Source organism: Rousettus aegyptiacus, unplaced genomic scaffold (genome assembly GCF_014176215.1).
Source record: "Rousettus aegyptiacus isolate mRouAeg1 unplaced genomic scaffold, mRouAeg1.p scaffold_m13_p_12, whole genome shotgun sequence".
In the NCBI taxonomy this organism is placed as follows: domain Eukaryota; kingdom Metazoa; phylum Chordata; class Mammalia; order Chiroptera; family Pteropodidae; genus Rousettus; species Rousettus aegyptiacus.
The window spans coordinates 2,838,352-2,856,973 of record NW_023416287.1 but is presented as its reverse complement, the minus strand read 5'-3'; the positions used below and the strand labels follow the sequence as shown (position 1 = coordinate 2,856,973).

Below are 18,622 nucleotides of genomic sequence, written 5' to 3'. Positions count from 1 at the left end.
TTGTTCTTAATGTCCATAGTTCACCTTGAACTTCAGTCCATTGTTGGTTACGTGCTTTGGAAGCAATTTCTGTGTGGTTTGGCTTTCATTTTTGAAGCAACTCTTTTGATGAACTGGAGTTTTTAAATCTTAACAGAATCCGTTTATCCTTGTTTTGGCTCTGGTTTAAGAATTCACTGTCTATTCTTGGGTCATAAAGATGTTCTCATTTGCTTTCTTCTAAAAACATTTCAGAGATTAATCTGTTATCACAGCTGTGTTTCCAATGTCCATTTATTGAGAAATATATAATGACAGGAAGCTTCAGTAAAGCTTTTAAAGTGATTCACAGTTTATTCACAACAGCATCAGTAGGCATTTGAAAATTAGTGGTGAGACATGCTGGGGACACTGTCTAGTGACGCGGCCACCGTGCTGTGTGCAGATTCGCAGACTGCTCCACGTGCCGGAAGCCCCAGGCGTGGCGACCGAGGACCTGAGAGCTGGCGCATCCCACCTCAGCCTCGTTCGTGCCAAAAATGTGTGTGCGTTCCGTGTTCTCAAAGTACCTCAGTGCCAGGGACTGTGCGAAATGGTCCTGAACACAGAAAGGGGGAGAAGCAGGGTGTCTTCCCTCAGAGGAGCTGAGGGTCTGATTCGAGGAAGCTGTGTCGCGTAAACACATATGTGACAACTTCTAGCATCCGGATTGATTCTAGTGTCTGAGGTGCTGGGGAGGCAGGCGGTGGGAGGGCATCAGAAAGCCGTGGGTAGCAAGGAACCCCGAGGTTACCAGCTGGGTGGGCGGATGCGAGATTTAAGGTTTCTCGACACGGACATTATTAAGGGAGAAACCGATGGCATCTGAAAAAAATCAGGGGTTCAGTGCGTAGTGACGTACCGGCGCCGCAGGCCTCGTTTTGACGGACGCCTCGCGGCGATGTGGGCAATGGGCGTCAGGGAAAACGCGGTGAAGGGCATGCTACGACTCAGCTTTGCAACTTTTCTGTTAATCAGAAATCGTCTAAACTTTAAAGTTTATTAAACTTTTTTTATTTTAATGAAACGTGTCAGACTACATCTACGAAGTTGATGTGTCTGAGGACGAGCCGATTCGGGAAGTTTAAGCTCACTCTTCTCCCTCCTGTCCTCGGTTTAGGTCGAAGAATCCCATCCACGGACGCGAGCCCGCCGTGCGGCGGGAAGGGCTTCAAACTCCGGCGACAGCCCTCAGAGCCGAAGCGCAGCTGCTGTTGACGGGACGCGGCCTCGGTGATGAAGTAGGTGGTCCCGAGGGCGAGCAGGAGGGCCGGGCCCCGCCGCCAGGCTCACCTCGCCGGTCTGGGGTCTTCGTGCAAAAAAAATCAGAAATTGATCAGTTCTGTTTCCTCTTTGAAGACTGCAGCGGTCATGTTTGTCTGTGGACTTGTGTCACGTAAGGACTGTGGTGTCCAAAGGGACTGCATCGTCGGCTTTTGACCTTGCTGCAAAGGAACATATAATTGTATGGCTGGTAGGATTAAATTGTTGAATAGTTTTGTAATCAGGATTTTATGTAACATTTGTAAAGGGAAAATGAGCACTTTTGTGGTTTTCGGGGAAAAAAGACCTTGTGGAGATTATCATTTCTTCGGTTCCTCATTCCCACTGTTATCAGGAGTTGTATCATTTAAAATGTGGTGGAGTGTCCTTAGTGGAGGGGTGGCAATTAGTATTTGGAGCTAAAATGGAATCTTTATAGGGCCGATGGCAGTGCACTCATCCCCTGTAAAGAGGCACTTCTCGTTGACCGCGGGAGCCCGGGGAGCACACAGTGAATTCATGGCCACGGGCCGTAGCCCACCCGAGGGCGTTCTGACCCGGCCACGCTTGCATCACCAGACGCTTTATTGGCACCTGTTTTTAGTGAGCTCTCCTGATCAGGGTGGCCGTGGTGCAGAAGCCTCCTGCAGTAAATTGAATTGCGTATGTTTAAACTGACAATGGTTTTAAAAGGTGGAGAAAGTATAAATGCTGTCAATTTTTTATTCAACCCGAATATTTTGGTGGGGTAAACAATTATCAATTGCTTAGCATATGTAAAATTGTAGTCTATATTTATGAGACCATTGCTTAAAAACTATAAATTATGTAAATACATTAATAAATTCCGTGTTTCATTCGACACTCCTGTAACCTTGCAGCGCCTGGCTTGTGCCCACCTGGCGTCCGGCCTGCCCGCGGGCCACTCAGCCCATCCACGTGTGCGACAGCGCACAGAGCACTCCACTCGCCATCTTTAGAGATTTCTCTGCCTTCCCACCCTCCCCACCCCCCACCCCCCACCGCGTCCCCAAAGCCCATCTGGGAGTCGGAGTACAGACATATGCCACTTTGACAGGCCCGCCTAGCCCTTCCTAGCCTTGGGGTAAAAAATTAGGCTCCAAGCTCAGGTCATTAACCTGTCTTGGTAATAAGTTTCTTTTCGCTTTCGCGGGGACCTCAGACCAACTGTTCAAAGAGAGCTTTCCTTGTTAACAATTTCGCGTCTCTCTCCCTTGCCTTCATTTCCCCTGCCTCCGTTTGTGGCTAACACTCTTTTCCTTCAGGGAACCTAATGAGGGTTTTAATATAATCTAAAAATAAAGCACTGAAGAGAAGTTGGTGAAGATTTGTCCCTGGTCTGACTTGGCACCCTTCCAACCTGAGTATTGTAAGGGAAGGAAATTTACAAGATTAAATAGGAAATGAAACAGCTTGAATTTCAAACAAAATGGGGTGTTCAGAGCTATCCTTAAACTGAACAGCCGAAACTTTTAAAAATAATTGTTATTTCTTTGTGTACCCCACTTGATACAGATAGATTTTAATGGGAAAATTATAACTCAGATTAAGTAAAAAACGATTCTTTTCCCTGGTGAATATCTTAGGCATTTGAAATTGTTTATTTTCTTATTGAAATCATACAGAAGGAATGCAGTTAGTGAAAATTCTAACTTTTTTTTAAATACATGTGGACTCTATCTGCCCCATCTCGCTTCCTTCCTCGTGTGAAATTAGCAAGCTTTAAGAGAAAACAAGGGATTCTGAGGGCAGGGCCCCTTACACCTGAAGGTGGTTCGACTTTGTTTCATGTACGTCCAGATCGACCGCTGCATCTGGCCACTGCCCTTGGTGTGTCCCCAGCATTCCCACTGCTGGGCCTCTGTCTCCACGACAACAAAATAAAAACGAAGGTTGCTTGACTCATTACTGAAGAGGTGATGCATGCGTGGCTCTTTCTCTCTTATTTTACCAAAAGATGACGCAAATCCGTGACCTTCATAATGTTTCCCCCAAACCCGTCCGTCCGTGTTGATGATTTCACAGGGTCTGGGTGCACAGGGAATTCCGTGCTTCATCCTGTTGGTAAACATTCGGATGCCTTCAATCCTAGTGTGACATTTACTGTATGTAGCCCCAAACAGGCCCTCCCTTTCGCCCAAGGGTCCGCAACCTTTTCGGCACCAAGGACCGGTGCTCCTGTGAGAACCTAACCCCTGATGACCTGAGGCGGAGCTGAGGCGGTGGTGCCAGCGTGGGGGAGCGGCTGCAGACGCTTGGCTCACCTCCTGCCGTGCGGCCCAGTTCCTGGCAGGCCTCCGGGGCAGTCCAGGGTCTGGGCGTTGGGGACCCCTGCCGTGGCCCCCGCGGCTGATTTCCCTTCCTGATTTCTCGTGCACCTCCCCACACGTGGAGAGTGGTCCTCTTCGGTTATAGCCACGCGCTTCATTGACAGAACGAACGACGTGTGGCTCGAGCAGCACGACATTCATCATGCGTTTCTGGGGCCTCTTCCCTCATTTTCATCGTCCGTCTCAGAAATTGACAGGCACTGTTTCTCGTGTAATATATTTTTAATCCTTAGTGACAACAAAGTGCTATCTCAGATCTGTAATCTGTACTCAGTGAAACGGGCAAAATGTTTTCATTTCTTTTGTTTCCTTATAAAATGCAAAGATGGATATTAAAGTCAGAAGCGGTGTTTTATTTTGAATACACTTCGGATATTAACCCGACTCAGCAATGATCTGATACTCATTCCATGCATTCTTTAGTCTTATTTCTTAGGAGAAAAAGCTCGATTTCAAAGGCATTGAGATATAACCCATCTATAAAAATCTTCTTTCGGTTCCCTTATGACACCGGGCCATTTTTTTAAACTTTGGGGACCAAAAAGAGAAAAATCATGAATTAACTGCCAGTATATATTGATTTCTCTCAGAGAAATTGAAATAAGCTCTTTGCAGGTGTCTGATCCTTGTAACCAGTGGCCTCCAGAAGTCTCCTTTCACACAGGTGTTTTTCCGATTCTCTGATAACTGTCATTTGGTGATTAAAAGAACAAAGTAAGAGTATGTTAAGTACCCTTGATTTTAATTTTTCTTTAAGAAGTGATTTTGAAGAAGCACCTATCGCTGGCCCTTCAGGTTCCAAACGAACCCTCAAACACCCACTCTTCAGCCACGGGGTAAGATCTACACATAGCAACTGAAAGATTATTTCCTTTAAAATAACACACTTCTTTGCTGTCCATTTATGATTCTGCTTGACGCGCCTGCCTCCCCATGCCGGAAGGGATCAAGCCCTCCCTCTCAGAGGCCTGATCTCCTCTACGCGGGCTGGTGTCCTTGAGGTTATCAATCTGCGTTAATTTTAAATATATAAAAAGGGAAAGAAGATTACATTTAATTTCAGAACTTCTCTTTTTCTTTTCTCTTCTAAAGACTTCCTAATTAAACCGTGGGAGATAACACTAATGAGAACATCCTTTAGGTAGCTATTCCGTGGCTTCCCTGGAGATGTCCAGCCAGAGTATCCACTTTCATGGCATTGTGTTCAAACGGGCAGGTTTGATTCAGATTACACTGCACTAATTGGTGTGTCAGCCTCAGAGCTTGAAAAGGCATCTATTCATCATCGCATACATTTTTTATATTCTGAGAGTGAGTTGCAAAGAGGTTATGTTAATTGTATAAGCATTTTTCATTCATTTCGGAATGCCCTGAGAACGTGATTCGTGGCCCTTAGCATATGAGATGGAGGCGCACAGTGTGTTCAAATGTCTTTGCAAGAACCTGTGTGAGCGGTCAGAGAAGCCGTTCCTTCCGGGGCAGTTATTGCAAGTCCCTTAACTCTGATCTGTAGGAGATACCTGCCCTGGAACATCTGAGGGGAAGAGACAGGTCACAAACTCAGGCCGGCCCTCTAAACTCCCTAGGCCGGAAATGTCCCTCCTGACCCTGTAATGAAAGTTAAATAACAATGATATGTGAGATAGTGTGAACCTGCAAAAAGAATCCTTATTTAAATTCGTTTTAGAGGAACTAGCAGTATGACTTCAGTTTGCTGTCCACTTCAAGAGAGAGTCTACCTCTGAACAGTAAATACTTTTCAGAGGGAGAAAATGGCCTGTGCCTTCAAGGCCCAGGTTGGTACTATGTATCTGCCTTCAATTAGCTTAGTCCATCAAAGATTTTTAAAAGCTCCAAGGTAACATGTTTAGGAGATAAAAAAAAAAAAAATAGCCCAAGCAACAAGTGTGTCCAGGAAATAAACAGCAAAGGGAGGCGGGGGCGAGACTTAGCCTAGCACCGGAAGAAGCAGCCTCGGCCGACTCCTCTTGACAGCGGAGCTCCTCGACTTCCAGTAATAGAAATCCAGGCAATTTGATTATCCGATTTGCAAGAAACTTTAATGGGATTCTGGGGCATTTGTCCTGTTTTATGTGCAAATGAAAGCCTGAAAAATAGAAGAAGGGTATTGTGTTTTCCAGGAGCCTCCACTTTGTAATCCAAGAGAATGATGAGTGAAAGGCCTGTCATGACGGAGTTTCGATAGATGTAACGAAGAAAGCGAATGAGTAAAACCAGGAATGTCCATATTTCCGTTTGTTCTTCAGGATTCTCTTAGCACACAGGAAAATGATTTGCTTCCCAAATCTAGAAGGACTGCCAGGAATATAGATGAACTTTGAAGGGCCGTACCATCAGAAATAACGTATATCTGTGTTCTTTCCTTTTAGAGTAGAATTGAGTATAGATACACTCGAATATCTTGGATGTCCCAACCAAAAAATCCAAAAGTTTAATAAAAAGGAATATCTTAAACCTTCCATCTTTTCCTTTTATTACATTGAACATTTTACATAGTAAGGTTAGTGTGTGTCATCAGGAGATTCTGGAATTAAAACCATGGAGTCTTAAGTTAATTTAAAATTTTTTTAAAAAAATTTATGCCAGTTCATTTTCAGATCTATATAGTGCCCAGTGCCTCATCAAAATGCTTCTCAGTCGAAACGAACAATTCTGGGAGCTTTCCATGAATAGGAATTAAAGTGCCAGGAAGTCAGCGAATTGGAAATCCTAAGCTAGTAATGATTTTTAGAAAGAGCCTTTTGGAATTGGCAGTTTTAAACTGTAGACAATGTACTTCCTCATCACACAACAGAGACATGCTGACGTCAATGCCAATTCTCGATTCAGGAACTTGTCAGTGTTTCCAGAAGCAAACTGTTTAACATTGGTGCTACTTTGGAGAAAAGTCATCGTTAAAGTAGCGTTTCACACACAGGGCCAGTCATCTTCACTCAGAACAGAAATGGTCCAGGGAGCTCCCACCAGGCCGTGTCATGTCGTGGGAGAGCCCAGCACACCCTCTTCCCCAAGGCGAGTCCAGAGCCTGCTGAGCACCCGGGGACACGGGCCAAGTCACGGGACAGGCGGCAGGCACGTGCCCACTTGCAGACACTGTCCGCGTGCCGCAGTGTAGGACTTCACTTCGGGGCTTAACCCTGCTCTCATTTGTCCTTTAGTCATGTTTTCATTAACTTTGCCCTTGAATAATCAGTTTTACCCCCCGAAAATTTAGAAAGCGGGCCTCGAATGTGTGTCTCTCCTTTTACTTTGCCATTGAGGTTTTCACACAATTCATGAAACTTCCTTAATACGGATCACAAACATGATGTTGGTGTCCAGTGGAATCAATGCGGAAAAAACGAGCTGGCCGGTCAGAGCATCCGGCGGGGGGCTCTGTTCATAAACTGTTTGTTCTGTTGCGTGCACAGAGCCGTATTGCCCTGGAAAAGATGTTTTTTTTTTTAACTCTCATCCAGCTCAGCCTTTCCATCATTTCACTTTTATGAGTCACTCACATAATTGTCAGTCGTGCCTCCAACCCTCTTAAGAATTGACGTCTCGCCTTCTCTGTGATCGAAGCAGACTTCTTGCCTTATTTCTCTTATTCTCATTCTGCAGCGGGTTCTCCCTTAAAGACACAGGGCACCAGCCACCTCCTTAGTGCATGCGACATTCCTCATGCCGCCTTGGGTGGTGACAGCGTAGGGCTTGCCCACCGCGTCCAGCAAGGCAGACGAGAGACCCATCCAGCGCAACCAGAAAACACAAAGGCTAGCCCAAGGTGAAGAACCACAGTCTTTCCAGAGAGGGAATGGCACCATGACTGAGTGACAAAAATGATTTTTACCATCGACAGTGAGATAGTTCAAGTGTCAGAACTTCCCTTCGTTTGTAATAGAGCTTTTGAAGTACGTAAAAATCTGAGTTCGCAGTCTTGAAGCAGCTGTGGAGTGGGCAGATGAACCTAGACGTTAAAAAATTAAAAATTCAAAAAAGCTAAGCTTTCGTACCAGCAATTCTTATTTCTCCTAAGAATGTCATGCCTTTTCAAGACCTGATGCAAGGAGTAAGATATTTGTGCCTTTTTACAATAGTGTCTATTATGGGAAAAAAATAAAATTAAATTGCTTTCAATTCAGGCCACTTTGTAGCTCTATAAATAGCCCAAATTTATAGCCATGGCTTCGCTGCATGATGCATCGCTTGATTCCCTGTGATGAAATATTGCAATGATGGTTTGCCGAGCTTATGTGGATGTTTGAAGACCTTATTTTTGCAGTCTTGACCTTGGGCTGGACCTGAGTCTCTAGATGAACATAAGATGTCTGTATTGTTTGTAGATGCTGAACAAAACTAGAACTTTGGATTTTTGTTGTAAGATTTTTCTTCTTTGACTTATGCTGGTAGTAGCTTGCAAGTGGTGGTCGATTTGGTATACTTTTAAACTATATTGTTTTAGCTTGAATATTCTGTAATAAACTTTTATAGAGTACAACGTGTTAAATCACTATGAAATTTGTTGTAAGAAGGGTGTAAACATTTTGTTAATAAAATGCTATGTTTATAAATACATATATTTGCCATTCAAGTGGTTTCTTCACCAAAGAGCATGAAGTCATTTTAAAATGATTTCTGAAAACGGAAATGCAGTAGCTCTGCTCACCCTCGCGCCTGGTGAGCGGCGCGGCACCCCCACACGCCGGCCCAGCTTTACACACTTCCCACACCTCTCTCACGCCCCCTTCTCCCTCTCCCGTCCTTCCGCGGCGACAGTGATGGTGACAGTGAGCAGATGCCGCTTGCCCTCCAGGTAAGGAACAGAGAGGGCCTCGATTCGTGGGAGAAAAGCTTTACCCCATCCTCCGTTATTGGGGGGACTTCTCAAAGATGTCGGCACTTCCGTCCCGGCGTTGACCTTAACCCTGGAATCTCTCAGGGCCACGTGTCGTTACGGAACACATCACACGCGTGTTCTGTCTGTGGTGCTCCCAGAGAGAAGCACGTTTGTCTGTGCGCTGTGTGCATGTCGACAGGGCCCGTGTGTGCAGGTGAGGCAACTGGAGAGAGCTCGAGACCGACAGGCTGGGGTTAGGGTCTCGGCCTTGCCCCTTTCTAGGCTGCGCTAGAAAGTTCTGGACACAGTCCTTGACTTCTGAGTTTCCTTACCTTCTCTGTGAAGTGGGAAGATAAGAGCCTCCTACCATCTGTGGCTGTGTGTTTTGGCGGCATTCAGCACGTTGACAGAGAGTAAGCACTCAACATATAATTCGTTTTTAAAAGCCATATAATCTTTATCTGATTCAGTGAAAAAAAACCCTTTGTCATTCGTTTGGTATTTTGTTTGTTTGTTGCATTGTTGGAGAAGTATAAACGCACAGAGAAATGCCATGGATTTTGTGTGCGCTTCGATGAAGTTTCACAGAAGACATAGCCATGTGAGCACCCCTCGGATCGAAAAGCAGGACACCACCCGCACCCCAGGAGCCCCGCCGGTGCCCCCTTCCGTCACTGTGCTGACCCCCAGCGTCACGGACCAGCCTCGCCTGGTTTTGAACCTCGCGTACTCAGTCCGCATGGCGGGTGCTCTCTGAGGCCGGGCATCCTTCAGTGTGGCGGGTAGAGTTCACGTTGGCTCTCACTGCCACGTGGGATTCCTTTGTGTGAACGAACTGCCATTTATCCATTCCGAGTTGGTGGGTGTGCGACCGTCTCCAGATTTTTGCTGTTAGAACCACAACGAACATTCTTACACACGCCTTTGACGCCCGTACGCAGGTTTCTTCTGGGCGTGTGGCTGGGACGTGGGAGATCTGAGCGTGTGTGGGTCGCTTGGTTCCTTCTTGCTTCAGCAGATGCCGTTTTCGAGGGCGGCGCATCAGCGTGACCCCCACCCGCAGAGCGTGAGCCTCCCAGCCCCTCAGCGTCGTTGCTGGCGCTCGATGCGCCGTTTTCGTGGCATCTTCTCGTGGGATTTGCATTTTTCCATTCGATGTAAGTTTTGCAGGGCTTTGTAATTGTGCCAGGAAGGGAGTCTGTTTCCTAGCACATCTCTGGTCGTGCAGACAACCCGCACGGCCACGGCGAGGGCCGCGTGCGTGGGGAGAGGGGGGAGGACAGGGCCGGTGCCGAGCCACGGGTCCAGCCAGGGTCAGCGCCCAGCCCTCCGTCCGCCACGTGAGCAGGTAGACCGGGAAAGGCTGTAAACACGATTGACAGATAAACCAAAAACGGGCCGGGGGGTCGGGGGATGTTTGCCACATAGACAACAGAACGGATTCCTATATATAGTCTACTAAGAGTGTCCACAAAGCGAAAGGAACAGTGCTCAGAAAAGGAAATAAAAGCACCCATTACCTGAAAAGGCAGTTCCCGAAAAAGAACATACAGACAGTAAATTAACAAATAAAAGGCAAAAGTACACGAGGGCCCGTCCAAACAACAACAGGTCCATCTCGGGCTCGTCAGCGAGAGTGAAGAGAGGCGCCACGACTTCACTGAAAGCAGAGCTCACCCGACCTTCAGAGAGGACCCCCCCCTTGATCCCCAGCTGAGGACATCCCCCCGGAGGTTCGCAGACGAAGTCCTCGCTGGACTAGAGGAGTCACGGCAGCCTCGCGTGCCCCTTCTGGCAAAGGCACATAGACAGTCACAGACACACTCACGTAGAAAGGGGTGCCCAACACACAGCTGAGGACAAAGAGGCAACACTTGATGTACTCAGAGTGTGACGCCGTCTTCGTGAAACGTGTGCACACGCATATTTGTGTGTCCATGCTTTTTAAATCCAGAAGTTTGTGCTCCGAGCTGTTCGCTGTTGTTATCTTTGAGGAAAAAGGCCTGAGAAACAGAACCGCCACCTTTTGCACTTTGTTTTATATGTATCTCTATACTTTTAAATTGGTTTTACCTCGTGTATGTGTGGATTTTTTTCTTATTAAAAAAAAGTCCGGATTTCCTAAACCCGAATGCCGTCTTCACATCCTTAATGAAAACTGGCTCAATAAATATACTGAAGTTCCATCTGTCTTATTTTTCTCTTTTAAAACACACATAAACACTCCCCCTTCAGTCTGCAGTAAAAAGCTTACGGCCAGATTTGGAACAGGTACGTAGAACTTCACGGTACACATTTATTTTATTTTGATACTTGATACATATCTTTTCAAGTTGCCGTAAATCCTCTTAGAAAAGGGGAAGAGTATAAATAAATATATGTTATGAAGAAGACTATTAGTCTATAGCCAGTCAAAATAGTATTCTTGTGGAAGCCAGTCTCATTTATGGATGCCACGAAAAAGAGAATGACTCTCCGAAAAGGAAGAAACAAATTAGCACAAACAGGGACGTTTCAAATGCAAACACAAAACAACTTCGCTTTATTTTTCTGCAAGCGGTATCACAAGTAAATTATGGACCCAGCTTTCTAAGAACCCAAATATTGATGGCAGATTGTTTTTCCCGTTTGGACTTAAGAACGAGATTTCCATTAAGTGGCAAATTGTGAAATAAAACGCAAAGCCTTTCAAAATTTTCAGTTGTTTTGCTTACAATAATACTAGCTAGAAACAATTCTCCACGGAAAATGTTGGTTCAGAAGGCAAGGGTCATCAGCCTTCTAGAATTCACCCACCAGGACCATTAAGTTATCCCTTTTCTTTATGCCCTGGCTAAGGACCACTGCTGGAGCTCATAAGACTGAAGAGGAGAAAAGACTCGACAGCAAACGCCTCATCGAAGTGCTTCCCCTTGTTAATTAGTCATTTTAATCAGACCTTTGGTCACTCAGAATTTTTCCTTTTTTCTCAGCACAACCTTCCAGCATCTTGCAGGAAATACAGTAAGAATGCAGAGACTGACCACCTTTTAGGAAATTGGCATAAAGTCGATATAACCACAGATTTCACTGTTAAATAGGTTGGGTGGTGGAGATAGGATGAGGGGGTCAGAATTCTCTGTATTGATACTCAGTGCAGAGTGTCACCCGCAGGCCTCTCTTAAATCGAATCCATGGACGCTATGGCCACAAAGGCCCCACCGTAGTAGCAGACGAAGGGCATTTCGGGAGGGAAGTGTCTGGTGGTGGGAATGCATGTGAGGTCTGCGGGCGCGGACCCAGCGGTGCTACGCCGCCATCGACACCCGGCTTTCGGTCGGCGGCTCCAGCGATGGAGCCGGGCGTGCCTTCTTCGCGTGTAAGTGAGAACACTTCACAGCATGGAAACAAAACAAAAAACAAGAACACACTGCAGCAAGCACATGGGGCTCTTCACCCACACGGCAGTTCGCTGTCGGAACCAGTCACTTAAGACCATCCGGGCCCTCAAATCATAAACCGTCCCCACCAAGAACATTATGCTGGAATTTATGTTTATGTTTCAATTTCCAGTGTGTTAATGTAAAAGATCAGGATCCCTAGTCTTCGATTTCTTCTCCCAAAACGAATCTTCTGCGTGTAATAGGAGGTAGGAACATGGGTGGCCAAGTGGCAGGTGTTATAAATGGCCTCTTAACAGCCTTGTTGGTCCCGACAGGACAGCAAGTTGTGAGGCATCTTACAGTGCCGGTTACTGTGGGTGTCGGGCCACCCCTCCCCTCCAAACCCAGTTCAGCCACCTGGAGGCGGAGAGGAATCTGGCCAACCCCAAAAGGCTCTTTGGCGTGAGCTGGATTAAATTGGTGCGTGGGTATCAGTGACCCAGAAATCTTCAGGAGAGCATTTCAAGAAATGGAATAACTTTTACTTGGGATATTCTCTGAAATGAATGACTCGGGGCTCATTTTCCAAAGGGAACCCCAAGGCCAGCCAGAAAACCGAGCATTTTGCCGACTCCATGACTGTGCTTAAAGTTTGATGACCTCCGTGACTTGGGGTGTGATTTTACATGCTACCTGATAATGATATAGACTTCATGGGGCTACTATGAATAGCTAATGATCACAAGTCTATCAAGCCATGTTGTTGATCGCACCCATAAAAGCACTCAAATTCCACCATTAGCCCCAGCACCCGACTGCCCGTGACAGAACCACACACACCGAGGGCCTGCTTTTCTCACCAGGCATCCATTAGGGGATCCTCATTGTTTCTATATCACAGCCTGAAAATATGAAAGTTTGTCTTTATTTTCCATAATGTTGTAGTTAAAAAAATAAAATAAAACACGCCCACGCAGGCCTGTGAGAACACACAAACAAAATGAAGAGAAGACAAAAGGCTTGAATTAGAAAGTAAAATGAGAATAAGATAGAAGAGTCCTGGTCGCCCCAGCTGTAAGAGATCAACACAGGACCAGAGGGGCTCGAACAGGAGAAGTTCCAGGCGGAGAGGCGGGATGGACAGGGCAGCCGATGAGGCGCACGCAGATGGGCCCAGCCACCGGGAGGCAACCGTCGCCCCCGCCCCTCTCAGGTACCAGCTTTCGGAGGCCGATCCATCATCATTTATTATTCGAGTTGTCATATGCTAAAACACTTGCACTGCAAAGCCCTACATCTCAGACTCGAAGGAATAAATAAATGAAAAATCAGGACAGGGTTTTATGCCTTCTAACACGCAGCGGCATTTCCACAGCGTGAATACGTCAGGACCCCGGTAGAGAATGAATCTGAGAGACAAAGATGGGGGGAGAGGGTTCTTTTGTGATCCACCCCCCCTCCGAGGAGGAAATCACAGAAGGTGTTTGTTTACGCCACGTCCCTTTATCTGGTTGCCACACATTAAGAATCATTTGTTTTTATTCAATGGCATTTAAAAATCGGGGGAGATGGGATGGATGTCTTCGCCGAGTTATCAGTCGATGACGAGGGACCAGTTTTGAGTGCCATGTTGTTTCCTGGATATGTTGTGTTTAGGGTGAGGGGGGATTTCACTATGTGACGAACTCATTTCCTTCTCAGAGAACCAAAAGACAAACGAACCCACCCTGCATAACCGAACCTCCGGGAACATGACAGCCCCCAAGCTCACGCACCTTCCCTGCCTCTAGATGCCACACGGGAGTGTTGGGGAGCGCTTCGAAATGCTGCCCCCGGATGGCAGCTGCACCTGCACTGAGCGTCTGCCGCGTCTGGGCGCACAGCACTGAGCACTTAACCTGCATCCGTTCGTAGAATCCTTCCCAAACCTGTCGTTGCCTCTCTCACCGACGGCACACATGGCTGCTCTGTCACTGTGATGGGTCAAAACAAAAGCAAGACCCCTTCGTTATCATTCTGAGCCCAGACCAAACGGGAACGTCCGAATCTCCTAAAATGACCAGACACCCCATCTACCAGCCAATCCGAGTGAGGGTTTAGGCTGCTGCTTTGCCGGATTACGGCTGGGAGTTGGCTATCGTCTGCCCACCCTATCTATCCGCCAATCACAGAATTATCCCAGGCCTGGCAGCTCCTAACCCAGAGCAAAGCCCCACTTCCTTAAAGGCTCCCCTGAGTCACTCACCTCCCCAGGCGTCCTCGCCCCATCCCATCTCCCTCCTCCCTGCTGCTGCGAGAAATAATCACAGCCTGTCCAGTGACAGGTGTGGTCCTGGGGGCTTGGGCTGGAGAGTTTTGCCATCATCTTAGCAACTGGCCAAGGTCACATGTCTGGCAAATCACAGGTGCTACGGCAGAGTGTGACCCAGGCTGCCCCGGACAGGATCCCGCCTTGTCCGGGGTAAAAGGCTTGGCGGACTGCAACTGTTTGTATTTCATGAGAACTCTGCGTTTCCTTTACATAGTGTAATCACTCGTTTTTGTTTTTCCTCAGATAGAAAAGCAAAGTTATGACAGTCCCGTGTCCGTGGGGCCCGGGGAAATGCAAGTGGAGAGACACACTTTGAACCGCCTCCTCCCCGCCACACCCCGCCTCCCCTGCCTGCCCCTCCCTCCATCTCTCAGGCATGCAGGGACTCCGCAGGCTGCAGCATGATTTCTATTCTCAGAGGGACTTGGCGGTGGCCAGTGGGTCGGAAGGACAGTGGCGGTGGCAGGGCCACGTTCACAGAGCCAGCAGAGTTTTCTTCTTCTTTTATCAGATCAATGAAATAGTGAAGTTTCCTACCGATGCCTTCCCTCACTGGTGATACGATCTTCTATTTATTTATTTATTTATTTTAAATTTTGTCCAGTATGTCACTTAACTGCAGTGGCTTGGGGAGAGGCTGACAGAGGTGATGGGGTGACAGCTCGCATCCCCAGCCTCCCTGGCAGGGCTACTGGACACTGTCTGGCTTTGCTTTGTCTCCTGGCTAGACAGGGACAGAGCAGGCTGCATGTCTTGTACCTTGGTCCCCAGTGCTCGACCAGTGTGACCCTCCATGAATAAAGGCCACATAGCGTAGAGTCGCTAGGGCTTGGGTAAAAGAGAGGTGTGCGAATTTTACATATACATGAATATACATGTGGACACCTCCTCCCCTGTCCCCCACCCCCACGTGCTAGAGATGATCTCTGGGGACCCTATAAGCTCTCCCCACAGGAAGACCTTGCTCGGTCCCTGCCTCATCAAACATTTAGCCAGTGGCTCTGTGCCTCGCACTGCCAGTGGGGGAATAATGAGATAAATCTGCCTTCCCCACCCATCAGGACCACGGAATCTAATTATCTTCTAGAGATCCTTTTGGGATCTGCTTAGTAAATCAATACTAATGATTTGTAATTAGGATATCAATTATTAGTATGCAAATGTGGCCTTCTGAGTGCTTGGAGACAAGTTCTAAGGATTGAAGAGACCTCTCCCCCCCCCCCCCGCCCCGACCCCACCCCTCGAATTCTTAATTACATTATTTCCTTCATTCATCAAACAGTTATTGAGCACCTTTTACGAGCCGGGCACAGAGATGGGGACCAAGAATCCACCGGTGGGAGTGAAGAGCTTTGGGCGCGGGGAGAACTTGCTTCCGGGGGCGTGGGGAGAAGGCGGAAGCACTGGTCGTCTCTCCCCGCCCCCCAAACCTCCCAACCCCCACCTCATTCATTGAGACCCTCAGCGGAGCAAGCAGCCTCTCCCAAGTTCTCCTGCCTGAGACTGAAGACCCCCTCCCCGCAACCCACCTCCTTCGGACAAGGGTTAGGCCACACGACTGGCACCCCTGTTTTGGGGGTGGCTCTGACTCTATGACCTCCCTACTCCCATCCAGACCAGTTTCTGAGCTGCTAAGTGTGTGTGGGTTTTAACAAATTCTGTATACAAAACCAGTCCTAAAACTTCAACACCTGGTGACCCTGGATCTTCGCGCGTCCGTTTGTTCATTCGTGCGTTCATTCATTCATTCATTCATTCGTTCATTCCCTCAATTACTCCTCTGTCGATCGCTGCGCAGCGAGCCCTAGGTGCCGGAAGTAGGGTCAGGAATGGATCACTCACGAAGCTTCTTCCTCACGGAGAGACAGATGACAGGTGGATAAACAAACAGGTAATGCCACGTTGGCAGAAGTGGCGAGGCTGGGGGCGGCCTTGGGGACACCTCTGGGACAGCATCCAGTCCGGCTCACGCCCACCCACGGTCACCTTTGCACAGAGCTCCTTTCCCAAGGCTCATTTTCACTTGGGTGGACATATCTCGTGGGCCACCACCCCCTGGAAGCGGGCTCCACATGTCACCAGAACCTAGCCCATGCCTGACACACAGCAGGCATTCAAGAAGTCGTCGATGATGGTGACAATGTAGAGATAGCCAAGGGAGGGTCATTGTGAGAGAGGGGACAGTGAGTGGAAAGGGATCCTCCAGGGTGTCCCTCACTCCCTCGCCACGGCCCCCACCTCTGAGAAACGCACCCCCCCGACCCCCCCCCCCTCCGTGGTCTCTGTCACCCAAATCCTCATCCTCCATCTCTCGGGCAAGTTTCTAAACCTCCCTGTGCCTTGTTTCCTCATCTACAAGCCAGAAAAAACAACGTCGTCACCTCGCTGGGGTGAGAATGTGAGTCACTCACACGAAGCTTGACAGGAGCGCCTGGCACGGGGCACTTGGTCAGCGGCGGCTCGGCGACTGGATGGCTCGGCTGTCGTCAGCCCACCCTCTAGGCCACGTCCCGAGAATCTCTGTGCAACGTAAACATGCGAAGTGCCATTCAGTGCCCTGGCCTGGATTCTGGAACATAAGCGTTTAATTTAGAATGGCTTGGGAGTTACAGAAAAGTTACAAAAATGGTAAAGAGAGTTTCTGTGTGCCCAGCAGCCCGTCTCCCATACTGGTAACGTCTCGTTCGCGTGCTTGTCACAGCTAATGAATCACTCTTCACATATCACTATGCTATTTCTAACTAAAGTCCATATTGTATACAGCTTTTCCTTGGTTTTCCCCTTGTTTTTGATGGCCTTGATAGTTTGGGGAGTAGCGCTCAAGTATTTTGTAGGATGTCGTTTTCCTCCACCCCCCATTCCCCCGCCTCCGGATGTTTTTCTTATAATTAGACTGGGACTGTGAGCCTTCGGGGGCGAAGACCACAGAGGTGACGTGCCCTCCTCATCACACCACAGCAAGGTCCATTCTCACATGACGTGTGGTCACCTGGCTGAGGCCATGTTTGCCAGGTCTCTCCTTAGAAAGTTGGCGTTTTCCTACTTTCCGATAGAAGTAGAGATCCAAGCGGGAGACAACTAACTGTTTAGTAATTGTTTTAGATCGTACTCTGTGGGAGAAAGTCACTAAGCACAACCCTCACTTAAGGAGTGGGGAGTTATGACCACCCCCTCGAGGGAGGAATAGCTAACACAAATTATTTGGAATACTTCTGTATTTTCTAGTCTATTTATTCAATCATTTATTTATATCAGTCTGGACTCGTGGCTATTTCCTACTTTGGGTTGTAATCTAATCTATGTTATTGATTGTTGTTGCTTGAATTGTTTCAACAGACCCTCAGTGAAAAAAAATTTAAAGGATATACTTTAGGGACAAGGAAAGCGATTTTAGTTTTAAGTTCTGAGATGCAACAAGATGAGCAAAGAAATTGGTGTGTTTGAGTCTAAACTAACATCAACTATCTGAAACACTTTAATAATGACTAATGAGGCGAAAAAGGGAAAGATCAAATCTACTACAATGAAAGCATATAATTGAGGGGATGGGGGATTAAAGTATTCCAAAGTCCTTATACGTTAAGGGAGCAAAGATATTTTAAAAATTAGATTTTTTAAGTACTCATGTCAAAATTTCTAGGGCAATCACACTAAAACGGCAGAGCTCGCGTAAGAAGAAAGAAAACAACAGAACTAGCGTGAAAAAGCAAGTAGAAAAAAAACCAGGCATGACAAATAGCACACAGAAATAAATTCAGATATATCAATAAATATAATAAGTGTAAATGGCCCAAATGACATAGTTAAAAGACAAAGATTATCTTCGAACACATCTTTATTATGAGACATTTCAAGTATACAGAAAAGCAGAAAGAATAGTACAAAGGACGCCCGTATGCCTGTCGCGTAGCATCAACGTCGTTAGCGAGCTCGTGTTCGTTTCATGTGGTATGTATAGGAGACTATTAAGAGCACGCATTTTATGTGGTGCAGCATATAATGGAATAAAATTTAAATGGACTAATGCTGTCGCGTTCACTTTTGCAGCCGAAGCAGATCTGGGTTCCCAGTAATTTTTAATCACGTGACTTATGTGTTGATTATATATTCAAAAGCTGTCTCCCAAAAAGTCTAGTGAGAGGGTAAGAACCAAATCCACGTTTATGATCATTGTATTTCTCTAAACATTTGTTGCACCTGTTAGTGAAGGATTCAGCACAGCGCTCGTTACATAGCAGACGTGTAATGTGGCGAAGGTTTTATTTTAGTTCTCATCGCAAGCGTTCGGCAGAGTGGCACAAAATAAGCAGTGATTGGTAGCTGTTTATATTTATTGCTTACCACATGTCACAGTGCCTAGCACACATCATTCATCCGTAAACATGTTTATAATGAGAATAATAGGACTTTCATTATTATTCAAAGTCTCTAACAGTGCCTGGCACTACATAAGCAAGGGAAACGTGGAAATTTATTCTTA

The 18,622-nt window shown here is 47.0% G+C and overlaps 1 protein-coding gene across 2 annotated transcripts in view; it reads left to right on the top strand.

The window, feature by feature from the left end:
- RAB22A (RAB22A, member RAS oncogene family) overlaps positions 1 to 8,207 on the top strand; it is a 42,425-nt gene extending 34,218 nt beyond the window's left edge. For both annotated transcript variants that reach the window (XM_016124903.2, XM_036229232.1), the window contains exon 7: positions 1,139 to 8,207. In XM_016124903.2, coding sequence (XP_015980389.1) covers positions 1,139 to 1,236 — 98 coding nt within the window. In that variant the 3' untranslated portion in view covers positions 1,237 to 8,207. The remainder of the gene's footprint in view (positions 1 to 1,138) is intronic.
- Positions 8,208 to 18,622: the final 10,415 nt, after the last annotated feature.